The sequence below is a fragment of the Capsicum annuum genome, chromosome 7, assembly GCF_002878395.1.
Source record: "Capsicum annuum cultivar UCD-10X-F1 chromosome 7, UCD10Xv1.1, whole genome shotgun sequence".
NCBI classification, from domain to species: domain Eukaryota; kingdom Viridiplantae; phylum Streptophyta; class Magnoliopsida; order Solanales; family Solanaceae; genus Capsicum; species Capsicum annuum.
Genome location: NC_061117.1, coordinates 215,516,927 through 215,541,048, shown reverse-complemented (window position 1 = coordinate 215,541,048; position 24,122 = coordinate 215,516,927). Strand labels below are relative to the sequence as shown.

General features: G+C 32.9%; 2 protein-coding genes across 5 annotated transcripts; one reads left to right on the top strand and one right to left on the bottom strand.

Moving 5' to 3' along the window:
- Positions 1–10,300: 10,300 nt before the first annotated feature.
- Positions 10,301–14,284, top strand: LOC107878498 (ribose-phosphate pyrophosphokinase 4). The gene is made up of 7 exons (XM_016725515.2): positions 10,301–10,722; positions 11,775–12,090; positions 12,321–12,416; positions 12,524–12,592; positions 12,678–12,806; positions 13,733–13,832; positions 13,924–14,284. The coding sequence occupies exons 1-7, from the start codon at positions 10,598–10,600 to the stop codon at positions 14,052–14,054; spliced, it is 966 nt and encodes a 321-aa protein (XP_016581001.1). The 5' UTR covers positions 10,301–10,597; the 3' UTR covers positions 14,055–14,284.
- Positions 14,285–14,906: 622 nt separating this feature from the next.
- Positions 14,907–22,032, bottom strand: LOC107878497 (protein MEI2-like 2). 4 transcript variants are annotated; one of them, XM_047415483.1, is made up of 14 exons: positions 21,899–22,032; positions 21,727–21,767; positions 19,475–19,528; positions 19,240–19,341; positions 18,696–19,159; positions 18,326–18,484; positions 18,117–18,233; positions 17,876–18,027; positions 17,437–17,525; positions 16,429–17,356; positions 16,255–16,339; positions 16,095–16,163; positions 15,699–15,878; positions 14,907–15,565 (listed from the first exon to the last, which is right to left on the bottom strand). In XM_047415483.1, exons 3-14 carry the CDS (start codon positions 19,515–19,517, stop codon positions 15,437–15,439), a joined length of 2,517 nt encoding a protein of 838 aa, XP_047271439.1. In that variant the 5' UTR covers positions 19,518–19,528; positions 21,727–21,767; positions 21,899–22,032; the 3' UTR covers positions 14,907–15,436. The 4 variants fall into 4 exon arrangements, with proteins under 4 accessions (XP_047271439.1, XP_016580999.1, XP_016581000.1 ...); XM_016725513.2 differs by having other exon boundaries at positions 19,240–19,368; positions 21,899–22,005; XM_016725514.2 differs by having other exon boundaries at positions 21,727–22,032.
- Positions 22,033–24,122: the final 2,090 nt, after the last annotated feature.

The window sequence follows — 24,122 nt, the reverse complement described above, 5'->3', positions numbered from 1 at the left end:
TTCAACCCACAAACATTCAAAATTAAGATTTTGTAACCCTAGACTCCCCAATATTATTGTGTCAATGTTCTTGGAGAACAACAAACTTGTTGTGAAGACAACTATCTTACAATCATTCATATAAATATTAAAACTAGATTTTAGGTGAGTAGGAGAAGCATAAGACTCAATGGAGGAAACCTAAATGAGGTATGAATTAGACTAAGTGGTGAAAACCTATGTAGGAAGAGCCTCAGTTTCTGCAGGCACCTCTATAGTCATGTCTTGGCCATATATATTTTTTAGTGTTGAGGAATGAATTGCCTGCCTTTGATAACAGTAACAATTAATTTAGAACATTATCTTTTCTGTCTATACATATGACCATGTCAATCATTACAGAACTAAGCAAAGTTGATTTATGTTACAAGATTTGACGTGGAACTAGTAAATAAGTTTCAGCAGATGATAACATGTCTGGTATTTCATATTTGCCTATTACCATTTTTTTGTTTTCATACTATTTTTGTTGGCTGATTATTTATATTTTTAGGATAAAATGGAGGCTATCATAGCTACTGCTCTTTCGGGATCAACAGATGATTCATCAAAAGATCAAGAACTCAATATAAATCGCATGTACTTTGATATCGTGGGTAGAGCAAAAAAATGATGTCTGTATGGATTGGGCTCTCAAGCTTCAACCTTGTATAATGATATGACATGCAATTTATCTGTAGTGTCCGATCATGTTGTCGAAGAGCGCATCAAAATACTTGAGAAAGAGGTGTTGTAGAAGAGAGAAAATCAAGAGAGAGTTCTTCAGGAGCGTGTAGAGTTGGAGATGCAACAGCGAGTAAAGCAAGAGGTTTCCCGTTTGAGGCAACAAAGTGATGATCGATTAAAATCTAGGGAGGAGAAATGATCTCGCATGATCAGCGATATGGTATTATCTTCTCGCTCATTTAGTAATCTTACTCTCCCTAATAGGGACTCATCTAACGCTTAAGTGTTTAATATTTTGAGACTTTAGTTACTTGAAGTATCGACTTGAACATTGTCACACTTGTTTGGATAGTTATATGCTTTAAATTTTAAACATTGGTAGTCTTTTGCTTATTGAAGTTGTGATTTTGCATGTTTTAATTAACTTCAGATATTTTTTATTATAAATCTTGTATTATATTTTATATATATAGTGTGTGTGAGAGAGAGAGTATAGTATTTCGTAATTATTATGTATTAAAATTAAAAATTCAAATAAAATTTATGACAGATTTAATTTGTCACAATCTATCCTAAATTTGTTACTAATATAGGTAAGAGGGTCATATTGTGACTAAATTAGTCTGTCACAAATTATTTGTAACGAAATATATTGTCACAATTGTGGTGACTAGGTTTGAAAATTTGTTACGGAAATTATTCTTTCACTATTTTATAACGGAATATTTTGTCAAAAATCTGTTATAAATTTGTGACGGAATTTAAGTCAAATTTAAGGATTTATATTGTGACGGACGATCTGTCTCAGTTTCGTCACAATAATTTTGTGACGGAAATTAAATCCGTCACAATGATTTTATGATCAAAGGTTCTGAGATGCACATTTTTTCGGTCACAAATCCATCACAATCAATGATTTGTGACAGATTTGTGACTAAAATCTCTGTCACAATTTCGCCATTTTCTTGTAGTGATGTACAATCCCTAAATCCAATTACAAATGTGAGGTCTAGTAAATATATATGTTATTCAACGAGACTTCATATAATCGATCTTGATTTATTTAGAATTCACACGTAATTGTTAGTAATCTTTTTGTACTCACTCTCCTTGTATGTGCAAAAACCTTCATATAGTTTTTCCTTTTAAGGGTTGTTGTACATTTAGCTTTTGTTCCCTTTTAGGAACTTTGTGTTATTCACTGAATGAAAAAATAAATAGTAACTACATTAACTATATAAACATAAGTTTTTTTCTCATCAGTCGATAGAGTTCAGTGTATGTTCATTAAGGAATTTAATCCCCTTACAATATTTAAGGTGTCGAATTATTTCCTCTCGGAATAAAATGATCGTGAGATATGTACCTAGATTTGTTGGAATAACGGTACTTTAACGCCTGTTCCATTCACAAGAAAATGCATGAATAAACTTAAAATGAAAAAGAATCCATTGATCTAAAATTAATCAATCAATTGGATCATTTGATCGAATATAACTCGAATCTATAACTATATCAATGTAAGGATTTGCCTTTTTCCCAACTCTTTAAATTGATGTAGAAGTGTTTTTCTATATATTTATGTGTATCCAATAAATTCTTCTCTTTTCTCCAAGGGGCAACATCATTTCATGTCCTATTCACAACCTTAACTCAAAGGGTCATTGATTTGAATCTCATCTACAACAAAAACCCTACAATATTTGTCCAAATATAGATTATAGAGTATAGACCCACCAGCCTGCGATAGAACTACTTCCATCTTCCCTTTCGAGGTCGACAGGGAAGAGTCCTACCCAGTGACATAGCTACATGTAGTGAAGGGTGGCCAGTCAAACACCTTCGTCGAAAAACTACACCATGTACGTAAATAGAAAATTTTACGAATTATATCGGTCAAAAATTATTTGTCATAGGTATATATTAAATCATGAAATACTCTTAACGAAATTTCTGACTTCTTCACTGGTCCTACCGAGACCACAATGTTATTAGATGTCCCAAAAATTATAAAGTTCAATTTGGCAACTTGCAATACATGTAGTTATGAGTGTTGTGTCACATAACATTGATGTTGTACTTTACTCAAAATATGATTATTGATTTGGCTATGCCATTTGATTTGCTTAGGAGATCCATGTTGTCAAGGGGGCCAAGCAGTCTCAATTTGTGTTCTAACACTTGGTTGACTAGTTCAAAAAGTTGATGTTTGGGAGTATATAAATGGACTTTAAATAAGAGTTGAATGATTAATAAACGAAAATATCAACGATTTATTAATATGTTGGACTAATTGTATATGTGGGAGTTTTACTTTTCAAAGCTTAACTTGCGTTAATTGTACTAAAGAAAGGGAAAGGCTTGAAGAGATAACAAATATTTTTTCGTCTCAATATATGCGGCGTATTTAACTAGATAAAAAATTTAAGAAAGACAAAAGGCTTTTTAAAAATTATAATGAATTATGAATTTATCATGTTTAACATTTATTGACTATAAATTATGTTATTGAAATAAAATAAGAAGTTTAAATTAAGTTAAATTATTTCTAAAATAATGAATGTCTTTTTAAACTGATTAAAAATAAAAGTATGAGACATAAATTTAGTATAGGAAGTAATAACCAGGATATTTCATTGTATGTTTCATTTTTAAGCCAGTGTTAGAATTTTGTTATCTTTTTAAATAAAAAAATTGGAAATATAGTAGTAGGAGTTTGACTATAGGATTTTGGGGCTTAAATTTGAAGTTTTGATTTAAATCAACGTTTGTTATGAAACGTGCACAAAACTTCAACTTTCAATTTTAAATCATCATATTGAAATTTTTCAAAAAGTAGATTTCAAATTTCATGTTGTAATTTCATTTTAAAAAAAAATATAAAATTACGATGCATAAATTTATATTTTGTCAAAAAGACCTATCATTTTTAAATATTACACAGAAGGCTCATGTTCGACGTGAGTAAATAGTTTTTAGCATGTGAAAAACTATATTAAGGAATGGCTAGTTACCACTACTCTTTTGATTTATTGGAAGATTAATAAATTTTTATAAAATTGTACAGTTTATAATAGTATGCAATTATAAGCATTTTATTATATAAAAAAAATATGGATATATATGATTTATGCGATGCCTTAGAATATTCCGATACCTTGATTATAAACTATAACATGGGATTGTATAAGAGTATTGGATATATTTTGGGAGTTTTCACATATTATAAAATTTTTATATTTATGAAAAAAATATAAATTAAATTTTTATTTATGTATTCAAATAAAATTTCAATTTCAAATGGACCTGATTTAATTCTTTAAGATGATGCATTGGTACTAGACTTTCACACTCTTCTTTAAATATCTTTGTTTGAGCATATCTTATATCTATACGTACATTTTTTAAAATTGTGGACACGAGATTGTGGTGCCATATGCTGCATGCATTCTTTATTACTTTTAATTTGATTCCAGTTTGGTAGCTAAATACTTAAATTGGTAGGCCATAGTTTATAATGAGTTATCCTTGTTGAAATGATAACTAGTTTTATATGCATATGTACGTACAACCCCCAACATGACTTGCAAATTCAAACTGAAGTTAACAAAACTTATGAACAATTTAAAAATATAGATAGAATGAAGATGATGCCAAATTTAGACACAATTCGGCAAAAGTTGTGCAGAATTAATCAGAATGAAGATAGTATCGAATTTAGTCCATTCAGGAAAATTTGTGGATAATTAAACAGTATATGTACAGTTTCACAAAATAGGTAGAGTAAATAAAATACAAGTTGTGGTTGTATGGCGAAATTTATAAATGATTGAAACTTATCTGTTCATTTGCTAAAACTCGTGAACACCTGAATAAAATAGTACCAACTACCAAATTCGGGTTATTCATGAAAACTTGTGAACAATTGAACAACACATGTAAAATTTACTTATTTGGCAAGACCTGTTAACAAGTTGTGGCCGCCAAGTAAACTTATGAATAACTAAGCACTATGAAAATTGACCCGTTAGAGTAACCACTTAAACGAAGAGTTTCCCATATTCTATTTCATTGGCAACTGAAATAGATTGAAACGGACTTTTCATCCATTGTGTAGCACTAACATTTATGCAAAACTTCCTTAAAGGGGACAAAATATTAAATAGTAACTTCAAATCGTCTTATTTGTGCAAATCTCCCAAATGAAAGGGAAGCCTTCTTAATTTGGGCTTTTTTGTTTCACTACCATTGCCCCATTTGTCACAAAGTAGTAATAGAACATCATATATGGACTCGTTATATGTATACAGTCATTGGGCTTTCAATTTTTATTGTGTATGGGCCTTCTGAACTTGAGGCCCATATATCAGCCCATTGGACGTTTGTTTGTCTATTTTGTTTGCTATGTGTTTTGGATTAACATTTGAGCAATATTATACCCAAAATAATGAAATAAGTTTTAACTTGAACGGGAAATTGTGAAATATTTTCTTGGAAATTTTCTCCAAAGCCAATACTTTAGTGTCTAAACCAAAAATAAATATTTCTTTATTAAATTTGAAAGGTTTAGTTAACCCCACACACATGCTCTCATATGTGTACACACACACAAGAAGGGGAAGAGAGAAGTATAATGGAGTAAATTTCATAAATAGCCACTTCTAAGCTCTATGCAACTTTACAAAAAAAAAAAAAACAGTATTTGCCATGAAATTTCAAATTTTCAAAGTGAAACTTGAGAATGTTGCTACGAAGTTTTACTTATGAATTTTAAAACCCTATGATAATAGCCATGTTTTCTAAAGATGAGGATCAAAACGTGGTCAATGAACGTTATTTCTCAAATTATAATGTGCAAGATTTCAAAGGACCTATTTCAAAGCAGGGCCTTGTTAATGAGTGGTAGGTGAGAGTAAAGACTATGGGAATTTCGAGGCACAATGGAAAACATGTTTGGAACAAGAAATATATAAAAAGGTGCCCTTCCATGATGATTCTATATATAAAATAAAATAAAAATGATAGTCCATATGTTGTTTACTTTTTAAATACACCCACAGGTACGAAAGATATATTTGTTGAATTCAATCAGTCCAAAATACGAGTATTATATGGAATAATATTATTTTCTTTAAGTCGTGTTCAAAATTTTTCCTAAAATACCTCTTACAATTAAGAGATTCTGCACCTTATATTAGTTTTTTTAGTCTTTTCAGCACCAATATAGAACTTTTGTTTGTACACTAATAATTATAATTATATTTTAATTTTATAAACTTTATAATTTTAAATATAAAATTAATTAACTGTTATGACAGGTATTCAGATAATTTATATAATATGTCAAAATTTCTTATACTAAAGATATGCATAAATTAGATTGTTTTATACATAATGAGGAAAAGATAAAGAAAATATCACTTTATAAGCTTCTCTTTTTTCAAAAGGAAAAAAAAAAGGTAGGTAGTTTTTTGGTTGGAAGATATGATATTCTTAGCAAGAATCGCATTCTATATTCCAAAAGAAGTAAAATTTGCGGATATAATAAAAAGATGAGTTCAATCTATGTCACAGAATATTGCCAATTTCAAATATGATGAACTAAGGGTGTGTTTGGTATGATGGAAATGTTTTCTTATTTTTCCTTGTTTGGTCGTAGTTAAATGTTGAGAAAATGTTTTCCATAAATAACTCATTTTCCTCTATTTGAGGGAAAATGACTTCCCTCATGGGCCAAGTAAGTCATTTTTCATAAAATGACAAATGTGACTTATGCCCCCACCTCCACTCCTCTTTCCCACCCCAACAACACTCATATTCACATTTCTCAAAAAATTCACATTACTCGAAAATATTTTTCACTGTGCTTTGCTTTAATTTTTCACTGCTTGAAATAAAAAATAGTGAAGCCCGAATTTTTTTCTTTTCCAATGTTTGTTGAATGTATTGTTATTTCCATATGCATAGAGGAAAACTTGCCTATGTTACTTTTGCTAATTGCATATTTCATTTTGTCATCGATGTAGCTTGTTTCACAAAGTTGAATAAGCTCGTCGTTCCGCTTTATTTCTATTGATTGTAGTATTTTGAGATTGTCCTAGCAAAATGTTGAAAAATGTAAATCTTTGCTAATTAGTAGTTGATTAAATTTAGTGATTGTAATATTTTAGTATTCGATATTAATATTATTTGTTATTCTTAAATTAGTTCTTACAAATTGTTGAGTTGCTAGAAACATTGTTATACTAGTTAACAGTTAGTATTATTTTATAAAAAATATTTTCTACTCACTAATCAAACAACATAAAATATTTTTCAAAAAATATTTTTCACTCGCCAACCAAACGTGAGAAAATAAGTAGAAAACCAACTTATTTTTCAGAAAAACTTTTTTCAGAAAAATACTTTTCATCATACCAAACACACTCTAAAGTAAGAAAATTTTGGTAGGTGAATTATTAATTACTATAATTTTACGAAAAAGGCTCAAAATTACCTCTGAACTATCTGAAATAGCTCAAAAATGCCCTTCGTTAAATTTTTGGCTCAAAAATACCCCTCCATTAAATATTTGACTCAAAAATATCTCTCCCTCTAACAGAATTCGGAAAAGGATCAAAAATATCCTTGAACTATCTGAAATGGCTCAAAAATACCCCTCTGTTAATATTTGATAAAAAAAAACCCCCCCCCCCCCCCTTAACGAAATTCCACCAAGCATGCCACCTTTATAAAAAAAAACTACGTGATTATGTGACATTACCATCCGCATGTAAAATGTTAGTATTTTTTAATTATATGACATTCCTTTCTTCTTTATTTTTATTTTTATTTAAAAACGTCAGTAAAACGGATAAAATTTACACGACTTTTTCATTTTTGATCAAAGTAGACAAACGGTGGTTACATAATATTTTTTTTAAAAAAAATTATTAAACGTAACATCGCTATTATCAAATTCCTTTGATCATCTAAAAAATAAGTTTTTTCCTGTTAATAGGTTTAAAAGTGTAAAATCCAACAAAAGAGTTTTATTAAACTGATAAACCCATTAATTATTAGGCCAGTATAAAAGTTTAAATTAAAATTTACTCGTAAAAGTAACAAATTTCAAACTAAACTTCAAATTAGTTACTCAAAAGATGTGTTTGGCTTTGCTAGCTTTTACTCAAAATGCTTATGTTAAAATGATTTAATAAATACCTCCTCTAATCTAAAATTAATGAATCTTTGAATGTGGCACACATTTTCAAAAAGTTAATGAATGACATATTTAGAAAATAATTTATCAATATTAAGTATCATTTTACTTCTTTTCAAACTTGTTCTAAAAATAATAAGATTATTCATCAAAACTGAATTTAGAAAAATGAATTCATTTCGAATGATTAAACAAGTGTTAAAAGGAATTCATTTATTTTGAAAAAAAAAATTGCATATAGTAAATTCAACTCAATTATTAATACATCAACATTTTCTAGCTTAAAAGTTAAAATTTTAGCTCCTCCTCCGAGTCAACATCAGATCAAGATCAAACTGCCCCTCATCCCAAACGACAATAACAAGATGAAATTTAGAACCTTTAAAACACTAATGAAAAGGAGAAATCTAGAACTTTTAAAACACTAATGAAGTAATTAGCAAAATTAGTTTTTTGGTTTTTCCGTTTCATTGCTTTGCAAAAACAAAAAAAAAAAAAAAAAAAAAAGGAATGTCATATGATTAAAAAATACTAACATTTTACATGTGGATGGTGATGAGGCATAGTCACGTGATTTTTTTTTACCTAGGTGGCATGCTTGGTGGAATTTCGTTAAAGGGAGGGGTATTTTTGAGTCAAATATTTAACAAAGGGGTGTTTTTGAGCCATTTCAGATAGTTCAGGGGTATTTTTGATCCTTTTCCATATTCCATTAGAGGGATAGGTATTTTTAAGCCAAATATTTAACGGAAGGGTATTTTTGAACAAAAAATCTAGCGAGAGGCATTTTTGAGCTATTTCAAATAGTTCATGGTATTTTTGAACCTTTTCAGATAATTTTTAAAAACATATGCAATAAGTTTCTTAAAAGTTGAATTAGCATGAAAAATGTGCAGAAGAAGTCGCTATAAAAGAAAAAGACTTGGTAATGTTTATCAAATTGTCCTCTATGAAATTTAAGAAATAAAGGAAAACTTGGTAATGTTTATCAAATTGTCCTCTATAAAAAAAATGTGCTACTATCTATTTTTAATTAACTGAGGCCAATAAGAATTTTTTTTTAAAAAAATGAGGGTAGGAAAATGGGGGAGGGGATTACAATATGGGAAATCGATCCCTCACCAACAAGCTAGAAGTTCAGGTAACTAACCAACTAAAAATTTCACGTGGGACCAATAAGGGTAAAAGTAAAATTGTGTCTTTAAATAGTTATTAATAAGGAAAAATGATATTTTTTTAGGACGGACCAAAAAGTAAATGATGATACATAAAATAAGACGGAGAAAATCTCACTGTTTTAAATTGTACTTTGAACTTGAGTGTTATTATGCTTGAACCGTAGCTTTATTGAGAAATTTGTAATATTGATTCACGAGTCCTTTTTGTGGATTTCATAAATTATGAGACCTTTAATTATAATTGTAGAATGGAAAAGTTGTGGTGAGCACATACTTTTTTTGGTGGATTAGTTTTAAGTGATACTAGGATACTTGATTGATTGAAACATGTCACGTCTATACACATGATATGACACATTTTTTTTGGCCTTTGAATTGAGTTAATATGCTTTGTTATTTTGATGTGTGACATGATTCTATAAGTTTTTTCATTTGACTTAGTATACTACGTTATTTGATATGTGATACCAAATTAAATATTTAAGACAAGATGACATCTCGGAATTAGAAAAATACGTTCATAATTTTATAGTTTAAGTCAATGGACTAGCCTAACAAAATTTGATTTTAATTTAATTCATATTTATTAGATTTATTCAATCCAATTATATCAATTCACTATTTATTTATATTAATATAAATTTGATATAATCTGAATCATTTTATGAATTTATACCCTACAAATTTTATACGATTACAATATGATACTTTTCTTTCATAATTTTGCATATATCAAAATTTTTATGAACACATATTTTAGGATACAACAAGTATTCTTTAGAAAAAAGGAAATTTCATAAAAGGAAAAAGAAAATCACTCACTCTATTCAACCTATATAACTTGCTTTCATTTTAGTCGGCCATCAAATCAATGGCAAGTCTTTACTTTTAGTAACATTTTAGCTTTAAAATTATTTTATTCTTAATAAAATGATTTATTGCTTTCATTTTAGTCGGCCACCAAATCAATGGCAAGTCTTTACTTTTAGTAATATTTTAGCTTTAAAATTATTTTATTCTTAATAAAATGATTTATAGTCATACAAGTGTCTATGACTTAGAACCTGTTTGACCATAGACTTTTCAAGTAATATTTGCGAAAAAAAACTTGAAAAATAGTATTTGGTCATACAATTTGTTATTATTTGACCAAAAAATTCAAAATTCTAAATATTACTATAAAATACTACTAGTATTTGGACAAATTTCATTTTTTGTAATCCTAAATATTACGAGCTCACTCAAATTTTTCATTCAATAAAATTAAAAATTTATAATCAAATATTAACTTGTTTTAGGCTCCCAAACACTCCCATAAAGGTAGATCGTTTGTATCTTTATACAGCATAGAAAAATCAGGTGAAACAAAGAGGGCAGCCAAAAATACACTTTGTTTCTAAACATACACAGCAGCAGACAGTGCCGCGCCGGGCTCTCCTCTCAGCCTTTTTTTTTTTTCTCTCTTTTTCTCCATTGGTTGCAAAAGTGGGCGAAAAAGCTGTTTTACTGAGGAATGGAGAACGGCGGTGCGTTAGCGAAGAAGCAAGTACTTTTGTACTACTGTGTTGAAATGGAGGATCTTGCTCGTAAAATTGCTTATGATTCTGATTGTATTCACCTCCATTCCATTAACTGGAGGTACCCAACTATCAAAATTGAAAATTTCCACTCTTCTTGTCTCTGTTTCACGCACCTACTATACTTTCTTGAATTGTTCTCTGACCATTTTTAAAAAATTAAACAGTAGGAAAAAAAATATTATTATTATTATTATTATAGCCTAAAAATGTAGCACCGTGAATCCATGATCTTTTCATAAAACTAGCTAGTTTATATGTATAATTTTTTTAAAAATAAATTGGTACTATTATTTATCTGGGGGCATTCATGCTACAAGAAAAGCTACAAATTATTTTTTTATGTATCCTGGCTCCGCCACCAGGGCCACCTATGTTCTAGAAATTCTTGATTCGCTAATTTTGCTAATAAACAAAGTCAGAATTCATCTAATAATTTTACTAGAATTCTTCCACATTTTACTAAAGTTCAGATTTTATTTATTTTTAATATGAACAGTTCTGTTTGAAAGATTATGTGATAAGAGTAAATTGAACCTAAACTCCCCGTTTATTATGTTTGAACTTTGAACCTTCTCTTTGTTAAGTGTGGAACAGTTTTTTTTTGTTCCTTGATTTGGAGGATGCTGCCGTATTTAATGGGTTAAGTGAAAAGAAAACGCACAAAAGAATGATCTAAATCACTTTTAAACAATCTGAAAAAGTGAAAGTCAAATTTCTGTTACATTTTATAATCAAACATTGACTAAGTAAAATGAAATGGAGGGAGTACGCTTCATTCACTCTATAGAATTCATCGTAGTTAGCCTATTTTTACACTAGGCGTCAATCTAACTTGGTGTTCCTTCATCTGTGTTTAAGATTGTCCAAAGTTTGCTAAGATAAGTGAAGTTTGCATGTATCTTTAAGGGGGAAAGGTAGTTCTGTATTGTTTACAAAGTTGCCTACTTAGTTACTGAGGCCAAATAAAGATACTTTATGTTGGCAATGCGTATGCATAAGCACTTATCTACCTGGTTTAATGATGGATCTACAAACGATGTTGATACTTGTAAAATAGTTTGTGTTAATTCTTTTTGGGACAAGGCTAACGAATACTTGTGCATGTTTCAGGAGTTTTGATGATGGTTTTCCAAATCTCTTCATAAACAATGCACACAATATCCGTGGGCAGCATGTTGCTTTTCTGGCATCTTTCAGCTCACCAGCAGTCATCTTTGAACAACTTTCTGTGATATTTGCTCTTCCAAGGCTGTTTGTCGCATCTTTTACGCTTGTATTGCCATTCTTTCCAACTGGATCATTTGAACGGATGGAAGAGGAAGGAGATGTGGCTACTGCATTCACCATGGCTAGAATAATATCAAATATTCCAATCTCAAGAGGTGGTCCAACTAGTGTAGTTATCTATGACATCCATGCATTACAGGTAATTTCGCTTCTTTCACAGAATTATAGTTCATCCGTGCATTTGTTTACATGATTACTTAGGCTACTTATATCTAAGATTCTCTAATTGAGCTCTGCAAAAGATAATGGCTTTTCAGCTAGCTTGCTTTTCTATGAAACCCAAAATATCCTGACAGGATCACCTTGACCTCTTCATATGTTCGAAATGTTTCTTGAGATATTTATGTTCACGTGTCTATGTTTCTGCAGGAGAGGTTTTATTTCGGAGACCATGTTCTGCCTCTGTTTGAGACTGGAGTCCCGTTGTTGAAGCAACGGCTTCAGCAACTTCCACAGTCTGAGAAGGTAGGCAGCTTTCCTGCTAAACGTACTTATCCTCGTTTTTTCAAGATGACTTAGCAATGGCTACTTGTCCAATAAGTAGTCACGTCCTAACATTTTTTCTATTCCAGATAGTGATAGCCTTTCCTGACGATGGAGCTTGGAAGCGGTTCTACAAGCAATTGGGTCACTATCCTGCTGTTAGTAAATCATAGAAACTCCTTTCCTGTGGTTTCTATGTGCTACCTTATATCATCTCGAACTTAGCAGATTTTCTTCTCCTAGGTAATTTGCACCAAAGTCCGGGAGGGTGACAAGAGAATAGTCAGGCTTAAAGAGGGTAATCCTGCGGGGTGTCATGTGGTCATTGTTGATGACTTGGTCCAATCCGGAGGTACTCTAATAGAATGCCAGGTAATCCTGTCTCCTGAATGTACTAGTGTCCTGATTATTATGTCTGCGTCCTCAAATTTGCATCATCTAAACCTAACGATGATTTAAATTTTAACTGGTCGTGCGGTGTCTGGCTTCTTTAGTTCTAAAAGTTGTGGCAGTCTTATAGAACTCTGCTTCTTCCATCCCGTATTTTACATTAAAAGATAAATATTTGAAGAGATGTGTTATTTTGTTCATTGAAAATTTCGGGATTGTTGCCCCCTTAATACCTAACTTTGTTTAGCAGTAGGTTATATGTTATGTTTGTTCAATTATGTGTACATGCCTAGTTTATTAAAAGCGTCCCATGTCTGTACCAACTTCATTTTTGGGTTAATTTTCCTTCTCTGCGAGTGAAGTTAAGCCAACCATGTGTTTATCCAATGTGTCAACTTTCTTTTTTGCAAATATTTGAAAATAGATATATTGGCAATATTCCGCAACCGACCGGGCGCTAATTGCTTAAGGGTAGAGTACAACCTTTAAGCTCCCAACATGTCCAACCAGAACTTTAAAGTAACAAAGAAACAGCGGAAAAAGGATGAAAAAAGTAGAGTGTGTGTGTATACAATCTTTGAGCTTTTTAGTTTACCGGGATCCCCTTTCAACAACAACAACATGTTCAATGTAATTCCACAGGTGGTGGGGTCTGGAGAAGGTAAAGTGTATGCAGACTTTACCCCTATCTCCTGAGAGGTAGAGAGGCTGCTGACCTTAGACTTTGTGTGATATGATAACACTTTGATGACCGTCTTTGGAATCAGCTCCTCCACTTTAACTCATTTTGAGTTGTTAAAGATATTGGACTTGACATCTTAAATAGCTGCATTGTTTTTTGCCTTGTTTCCGTTTTGGTGTTTCCGGCACTGCTAACGCTTTATTTGTTTGACTCATTGGTTCACCAGAAAGTTTTGGCAGCTCACGGTGCAGCAAAGGTTAGTGCATATGTGACCCACGGAGTTTTTCCAAAGCGGTCATGGGAGCGTTTTATGCACAAGAGTGATGGTAATTAACTACTCGTATTTCTATCCATCTTTAGTTCTCTCCTTCTCTCCCCTAATTTTATAACTGTTTCCAATGCCCTTTTCGAGTTCAGGCTCAGAGAAAGCATTCACATACTTTTGGATCACAGATTCGTGTCCCGTCACTGTGAAAGCCATAGCTAATAAAGCTCCTTTTGAAGTCATCAGCTTGGCAGGGTCAATAGCTGATGCACTTCAGATCTGAGAATATTGTTTGCTATGTCATTTGTTGTGCAATGTCATCTATATGACTTTAAATGGTTGTGCAAGCATTTATCCTTGTAACAGAAACTTATAATCTGCTGTGTCCCATTGTAATAACATCCTCAGTTCACTATGTCAACTGTTTAGCACAACCACAACTTACATTCACTATATTTAACATGTATGGTCTCATCCAAAGGGGGTATAATGAGTTGGATTAAACTCCTCAAAGCTTTCTCCCACAATATTACAAGGCAGTAATATTTTGTTTACATTTTTATTCATTCTGTTTTTGGTGGACTAATGGACTCGATAAGAAAATGGGGTGCTAACAAGAAGCATTTACTAGTGACTAGTGAATCATCAGATAATAGTGCTCTATTAAAGAAAGTCCTGATAGAAAAATTTAGACAATGCTCGATCATTTACCAACCATTTTGCCTTAATCCTTGGCCTCCATATCATCATATCTAAGAGTAATGTCTTTGGTAAACTGCGGGTGCATCATATCATGTCTAATTACCTCTCCCCAGTACTTCTTCGACCCATCGTATCCAATTTCTCACACCACATTCATTACTCATTACTGGGCATCTGAACATCTTCTCTTCACATGTACGAACCATCTCAAATTCGCATCTCACCTTGACCATAATAGGAGCCACACCCACCTTGTCCGGATATCTTCATTCCTAACCCCATCTCTTCTAATATGCCCATACATCCATCACACAGTATCCTCATTTCCGCTACTTCAATTTTTTGAATGTGTACTCTTGACCGGCCAACACTCCACCCCTGTGGAACTCATCTTTAAGTTTTAAGGTCACGTTCTTATCATTCAAGACCTCCATTTCACAAGAAAAAATAAAATTGTTTGATGATAAGTAGCATAAGTTCAACTCCACATTCAAGTTATAATTACAACGGTTGCCTTCATTAAGTAGGAAAGAGGTGAAACCCATAAAAAAGTGCAAGGCCTGTATTCCATATTGTACACTTAGAAACAGGCCCAATACCCTCTAAAACATGTACACTGGGGTAAGAAAACCCCACCACAAGAAGTGCCATGACAACCAAAGGGGTAAAAAGGAGGCAAAGCATATTACAACAGCAGAGAGACTCACATGTTGCCAGAATGCTTCACTTTCGCAAACTCCCTATTGATAAAACATTGATTATCATCACTCAAAGCTTCAAACAAAATAATCCCTGCATCGAAACATTTTGCCCCGCATGCTGTGGAGTGTCGATTGTTCAAAAAGCAGACACTGCCTAGCTCACACACGAGTTTATATGGGATGACTGGCTTAACAAGTTGTTATGTACTACTATTCCTATTCACAGTTAGAGCTCATTGCCATCATGTATCATGGTAAAGTGTCAGCTGATCTCTCGTTGCATGAAAAGCTTCTCATCTAGATCACCAGTTGGACTATCCAGAGAATCTCCAGAATAGGACCCATCAGGCAGACGAACACAAATGTTCAGATTGTTGGTCGGCAACAGTTCCTGGACAAACGAACAGGACACCATTTTGAATGAGCACACGACTTAATAGACAATAATTTTGGCAAAGGGTAAACCATTATATTAAGATGATTTAACTCAAAGAATATACGGTCATTATTTAAAGATTCAATACCTGGTCAGCTGTTTCTTGGCCCTCTGACCGGAAAAGAATTGGCCGGCACCGCTTGTCTTCATTCATTAAGCTTGAGTTCTGGAAATGAGCAACCAAGGCTACCTTCCCTTGGATACGCGCATAAGCCAAAGACGCAACCTTTTCACTGTTGAACTTTTCCCACTTCTTCCCATTGAATGCCTGCACAAGTACATCAGACCAAGTCATTTTCAACTAATAACTATGCTGAAGCTATTTCTTTTAATAAGTCAAAAGCACATTCAGTTTATAAAGATGGCTACAAATAGTAAGTCTGGTTCAATATGTGCTCTTTTTCTTTAATAAATACAATATGTACTTCACATGCCGCAGAAATCTATAACCACCAGAAAAGTGGTATTGTAGGAGAAAACTAACCTCATAAAAGGAGATGATATGTGAAGGAGACACCATGTTGATGAAGGCATAACCAACATTACATTTGTTCTGAAGCAACAAACAATAGAAATAAGTTCGGGCCTTCAAATAATTTTTCTCAGAAGATGTGAAGACATAATAATGAAATATACCGTAGTACCTTGAAATCAATAGGCAAGTAGAGGAAATCATATGTATTCTTATGAGTCTCGTCAATTGCTGTGAGTAGCATCTTTGAGGTATACCTTAAATAAATGGTAAACACGAATCATTAAGTATCGAATAATCACACAAATTCCAAATTCCCTAATTTCAGAATTTATATATCTCTTACTTGTTTGGGATGTTTTTAATCATTAGAGTAGTCCTAGCATCTTCTCCACTCCTGATCTTCTCCAAATCAAGCAGATATTGTTTTTTGTTATCTATCTCATTTCCACTCTCAGCTCTTCGACTTCGACCTCGTTCCATCATCCCTTCGTTGTTAGCCATTCCTATTCCTCCGTAAGAGCTATTTCCGAAAAATATCGGCCCATTCCTAGGCAGTGGCATCATTCTAGAGATAGAAGAACCACCTTCAGTAAAGTTCCGAGCAAGAGAACCACCCATGTTCATTGCCCCAAGGTGACCTATACTCATCGCATGACCTCCATTATTATGACTGGAACTTATACTACTATATGCAACTTGGTTCATATATGATGTTTCAGGAGACTCAGAGAAAAAACCCAGACGCCTATCCAGAGGAATCCCTGATGGAGCAGATCCCACATGATGTGAACCGAGGAACAAGCCCTGTCGACGGGAATATGGATAGCCTTGCCCTTGTTCATTTGATGCAAATGGATGTGCCAATGATGAATTTGACCAGACAGAAGAGTCAGTACGCTCTGACTGCACGGGGGGGCTTCCCCAAAGAAATTCTGGGACAGAAAGTGTTCCAATCCCAGATGACTTCGGCTCACCAAGCGACATAGATCCAAAGTTCAAATGTGGTACATGCTCTGGAACTGAATAAGATTGCTGATAACCCATTCCTTGCACCGACTTGGGACTAGTAATTGCATGATTCAGAGAGCCAAGTCGCCCTGGATCTTTACCAATGGGTGCAATCTTAGGACTTGAAAGATGGCCTGGAAGGATAGAAGCCAGCCCTGACATATGATTGCCATTTACAGGACTGAGATTTCTCAGACCAGGTGATTGATTATAACCTAGCAAGGAGCTGGGCTCAACGGGACTGCCAAAGTTTGACCAGCTGCCTGTTGGATGAAACATCAAATTTAGCTTATCACATGAACTCTCCATGTTTACCATCAGCCATTTATGAAAATTAAAATACCTGGAGGAGAGGCGATTGGAGAACTAACCGAGTACCTAAATGTTCGAACTTCTTCATGTTCATAGTCTTGACTAAGTTGCTGCATCAAGCTATACATTGGATGCAAAACCATCAATATTTCTTCTTAAAGATAATCAGAATTGTATCATAATCCACACCAATGACTGAGCATCTATAGATTGAAAACAATAATAATAACCAGAAGGACGTAAAAGAAGTAAATTTTACTCTATAATCAACACGTACAGATCCATAAAATCCTACCATGTGAACTACAATACGGGTGCTTTTTCCTTTTCCTTTTATTTTTCCCTTAATGTTCCACTTTTTCTGGTTTATTTATTTTTGGCAAGTATGTATGTCCACAAGAAAAAGTAAAGGATAATTCAGCTCATAAATTTCATCAAAAGATTCCAGTAAGAAAAGACAAAGTACATACCTTCGACGGGCTCCACCAGGTCGGCTGGGTTCAAGCTTGATTCGCTTACCAGCTATGTCACTCCTATTTAAAGCCTTGAGGGCAGCCTCAGCTGCTCTAACATCATAAAACTCAATGAATTTATGATGGCGCTTATGCGGTGTCTCCCTTATCTGCATTTTCCATGCAACATGAGCAACCAGGTTTGCCATAAGCAGACTCAATATTGCATATAAACATAAAAAACATCAAATCAATCTACCTCCTTCACTTCCCCATAAGCCCCAAATATTTGGAGGAGATCCTCGTTGGATACTGAAGGATCCAAGTTGAAAATGACCAGAGTTCCTTGGTTAATATCTTTCTCTGATGGATTTTCCTGGATGCAGAAATAAATGATGATAGTTAAAAGTTGGCCCTTAAATATTGGCATGTCTAACAGTTAAGAATGACCATTGTCTTTATTCTGACCTTAGGAATTGAAAAATGAATGTCTAGCTTTCTGCGTCTTAGAGGCTTATGTTGCAGCATACGCATTGCGGTTCGAGCAGCTCGGATGTCATAGTAAGATATCATAACGAAGCCTCGATGCTTGCATGCAGTGTACATAGTTCTGATATCACCATATTGCTTCAAAGGAAAAGCAGTCATATAACAGGTCAGTAGTACTTCTAGACAAAGTGCATAATAGGTAAAACGTTCAAGCAAATAATGTTGGCCAAATTTCCCTTGGAAACAATAAGAATCAGTGATGGCTATCTTAACGGCAATAAGGGAGACCACAGAAGGGATAGTTAATAACAGACGTAACCGTAAAGAATGAACATAGTTAAAATACAACCTCAAAGAGAGATCGCAGCTCGAAGTCCTCTACATTGCTGTTAATATTCCGAACAAACAGTGTCCTGGAAGGATGCTCTCCGTATGGGTGTTCTCCTGCAACAGTGCCAGCACCGTTTGGGAAGACATGATGTCCAACACTACTTCCAAGAATACCATCAGACGCACTTAATTTTGCAAAACCATTAAGTGAATTATCCAGAGTGTCAGGTTCCAATTCTAGTCCTCCACCACTGCCAAAAAAATCATCTTCCAAGTCCTCCAGCTGAGTTGGCAATCCACTAAGATCAAAATCATCCATTACGCCTGCTAGTAGCTCATCTTCATCCCCGGGGAGAAAACACCCATCTGGAGTTGGTTCCCCTTCCAGTGGATCTTTACTTTCATCTTCTAAATGAAGTCCGTTTAAGCTAGTTGAGCTATCATCAATGGAGTGACAATAGTTCTCAGATTCAGCGAGGTTTACTGCAAATTGCACAAACCGGTCAAAAGGATCTCTCTAATTGAATGAAGATACTAAGCTTAAAGAAGAAACTTAAACATACATTTTGCATGTGGTAGAACAGGCAGCGAGCTAGAAAACAAGCTAGCATCAGTTGACGCATGATGTGAAGCTGTTCCAAAGGGAATTTTCCAAGCATTCTTCACTGTACCAGAAGTATTTATTGACGGAACTATTTGTATATGCAAAAGATTGAAACATATCAACTTGTTGAGAACACAAGAAGATTGAACCAGAAACTGGTTTCTGTTTTTTCTACGCTATAGGAATAACTTTACCTTCAGAATCATCTGAAATGAGTTTCTTCAGAGACTTCTCCATCTAGTCAGTTTCTGCAAATATGAAGAAAATAAGACTTCCTGAGAGGCTTATTCCACAAAGGGCAGTCATAACGGCAAAACTGTCAATAGTTTTAAGCTCATGCAGCAAATATCACAATCCGAGCAAACTAAATTGGGTAGAAATCTTTTCTTCAACTAGGCAAGGTAAAACGATTGATCAAGAACAAAATAGTTGCCAACCAATAGTAAATGGATAACAACAGCAGTACTTTTTTCCTTTTCGAGAATGGAAACATGTATAAAAGCATAAGTATTTAATCTTAAGGTATGTTAAAAAATTTCATTGAAAATTTGAAATCCAGCTCTCATGAAACACTACTACATTAAAAAATTAAAGTTCTCTCACTGCAGTAGAGGAGATTATTCACAGAAATAGACCTCAAGGACCTCGCACATAAGAAAAGTAAACAGAGAAAATTTTCATGTCCAGAAATTCATAAAGCTGTAAACCAACATGATATTTATGTAGAACTTCAATTTACAATCTATTCACCAAATTTCAAGTTTTAATCAGCTAAATATTCTCAACCTCCCCAACATCATTGGGAACGTAATATTGAAGTTGGCAGAGGAGTTAAATCAAAATCGAAATTCGGCAACCTAAGCGCGTCACCCAATGCGCCATAACATGCATTTGAAAGTATATCGAAGAAACTACAGACACGCTTTGCATGCAAGATTTGCAAAGTACATACAGTTAAAATATTGGAAGAGCCCAATATCCCCTTTAGGCTTTAGTTCAGTACTCAATTGATTAACAAGTACCAGATAAGCAAGATTTACAATAAAAGCAAATTGACACACCCCAGTTTATTTTGCGAACAAAAGCAAGCCTTTCAAGAGAAACACAAACCAACAACAGAATCTAAAGATTCAGAAAAAAGGAAAAGATTAGTTTATGTAATTTACTTTTCAGTATGGTCAACTCTACCCACACCAGAAATCAAATTTCATAGGCATACATGCAAACAAAGAAAACCTAAAGAAACAAACAATTGACATCACAGTCATTACCTTCCCTGAGAAATAAATAAACCACAACCCAAAAAGATCACAACTTTAGCATTAGGACCAAAAAAAATCCCAAACCCACATGTCCAGCAGACGATGTTAAGGAAGAACTTGAACAATAACTAACTTCTAAAGAAACAAACAACTGACATCACCATCATTACCTCCCCAAAAATCAATCAAAACCCAAAAATATCACAACTTTAAACTAATAGTAGCAAACAAACTCACAAAACCCACAAACTAAACATGTGATATTCATCAAGAACCTCAACATCCATTAAGATTTTAAGAAACTAAATAAATAAAGAATTGACATCACCATCATCACCTCTCCTTGACAAAAAAGAAAAGTTAATCAAAACCCAAAAAGATCAAAATTTTAACACCAATACCAAACAAAATCACGAACCCATAATCAAACCAGGTGATATTCAGCAAAAACATGAGCACCCATCAAGATTCAATCAAAGTAAAGAATTGACATCACCATTATTTAATTCCCCTGCAAATTAAACCAACCAAAACCTCAAAAAGATGACAACTTTCCACATAAAACCCAAAGAAAAGCACAAACCCACATGCCAAACAGGCTATATTCAGCAAATACTTGAGCACCTTTTCAAGAAACTAATGACATAAACCCCAGAAAATATCACAACTTTCAACAAAAACCCACATGCAAAACAGGCTAAATTCAGCAACTACTTGAACACCCAATAAAATTTTCAAGCAAACTAAACCAGCCAAAAGTCCAGAAAGATCACAACTTTCAACATAAAACCCAAGGACAATCACAAACCCACATGCAAAACAAGCTATATTCAGCAAATACTTAAACTCCCGCTAAAATTCTCAACAAACTAACAACATATACCCCAGAAAAGATCACAACTTTTAACCAAAAAAATAAAATCACAAACACACATGCAAAAACAGGCAAAATTCGGCAAATAGTTGAACACCCATTACGATTTCAATAATTGGCATCACCATCATTACTTAACCTGTAAACTAAACCAACCCAAAACCCCAAAAAGATTACAACTTTCGACATAAAACCCAAAGAAAATCTCAAAGCCACATGCAAACACTTAAAACCCCACTAAAAATCTCAACAAACTAACAGCAAAAACCCAAGAAAATTGGGGAAGAAAAAAGAGAAATACTTTAAGTACCTCATGGATGAAAAGGTGAACAAATTTGGAAAGATCACAAACTGTCAAAATATACAAAGATGTAAGAGAGAGAGATTGTTGGAGGAGAAAGAAGATGAAGAAAGCAAACAACAAAAATATATATAATTAAAAAAAAATGTTTCGTAGAAGCAGAGGAATAGCTTTCGTCTACTCTTTCACTTCCTATTCTCCCGGCGGGACACTAGTGAAGACAGACAAAGAAAGTGATGGCACGAAATCCCAAAAACACACGGTGGAGAGAGAAAGTGGAGCATATGAATTGATTGGAGGGAAACAACTTAATATAAAGTGAGTACTATATGTACAGTGTCGCTGTCTATATTGAAAAAAAAATAAAAATATATATATATAGTAATATGATTAATTACAATAAGATAAGAACAAAATAAGTTTGGAGAAATTAGAGTATCGGGCTCCGAGGGGAATTAGAGTATTGATCTAATGTTAATAAGCTTTGTTTTAATAAAATTACTGGGCCAAAGTAAAATTTTTATAAAAATTCTTAAATAACCAAATATACATCTAAAAATAATATTCTAATAATTTAAAATTATCTTTCTTTTTGTTCTTAAGTTATTCTCAAAGACACATAAACTTTAATTTCACAGATTTATATGATTATTAAAGTAAGAATTAGTTCTTGTGAATAAAATGTTACATTTATTTGCAATACTTTAATTTAAATGCTGTTAAAACTTTATTTATTATCTGAAGTTTGAGTTATTTAATTCAAAATTCTAAAATATTTTTAATAAAAATTAGATATTTTTTACTTTTTTATTTTTAATAATTTTATAAGACATATTTCACAACCTTCATTATTATTTCAAGTGTAATTGAAATCATAAAATATACTATTAAAATTTTCAAGGCCTCAAAATTTTAGAGACCTAAAGCAAACTCCCTAATGATTAAAAAAAAAAAAAAAAGCTTATACACAAAAGTAAAGAGAACATAGTAGATAATGAAGAAATTATCACAAAGAATAATAACTAGAGGTGTGCATCGGTCAGTTTGGTTCGATTCGGTTATATGTGCTATTGGTTCGATTTATCGATTTTTGATTTTTAAATATGTAAAACCAATAACTAACCAATAAAATATTTTCTTATCAATTTCGGTTTATTGGTTTTTGGTCCTTAACGGTTTGTTTTCGGTTTAACCAATAAGAAAATACTCATAAAATAGAAATAATAACAACTAACATAAAAAAACGAAATGTTAGTTATCGTCAAAATCCTACGCAATGCATTTAGTTTACAAGAATCTTTAAACTTGAACTGAATGTTAGTTCGGAAAAAAACTGAATCCTAATTGTTGGAAGCTACTAAATGCTTCAAGCTTTCCAATACTTGGAAGCTACTAAATGCTTCAAACTTTCCAATACGATAATACCTGGACTTTATATTGTGTCTTTGTTGCCCTGAATAGGTTAATAGTTTGTGAATCACTAGATTGTGAATAAGTAGTGCATATATATATATATATATATATATATAGGGATAAAACAATAATTTAGTGTATCTTTATTGGGTTATCGGTTAGCTAAAATCGAAACCGAATCGTTTATCCAATAATTTTTTTTTATAAAACCAATTAAAAATCATTAACCCAATACCAATAACCCAATAGCATTTTTATCGGTTCGATTTTTGCACATCCCTAATAATAACAGATAGAAAATATTACTTCCAAGAAATAATAGGTATAAATAAAAAATAGAGAAAAAGACATAAAATCTCCTTGAACTTGTTTGCATAATTTACTTGAACGTTCTAACTTTAGCGATAATAGTTACTCCCTAATTTTTTTTAAGTGAATAAATATAATCTTAAAAATATAACACCACTATTGCAATGATGAGTGTGTTACAAACACGTCATATCATCACACATCAGTGCCACATCATTGTCAGGTCAAAAATTAATTTTTAAAAAGTGCCCCCTCCCCCAATCACCACCCCCTGCCCCTCTTTCTTTTTCGAGTCCCGCCACCCCCTTTCGAAACACCTCCCTGCCTTACTCTTTTTTTCTTCGAGTTCGCCACTCTCCTTCTTCTTGTGCAAAATGTTTATTTTCTTTCTAATTCTTCAAATTCCCACACCCCTTACTCCTTCTACAATCCAAAAACTTGAAAAAATTCAACTTATAATTCGATTTAAAAAAAAACCAGAAGAAATGCAATTCAACTTTCTTAGCGATAGTGCGATCAACTTTCAAAAAAAAAAGTAATCTTTGAACTCACTGTACGTAGAATTACACAAAAACTCAAGTTTTATGTCTGAAAAATCAAATGGATATCTCTTAAACAATAAATTCACCAAGAAAAAAAGCAATCAACTTCAAAAACAAGTACAATCTTAAACTCAGAAAGTG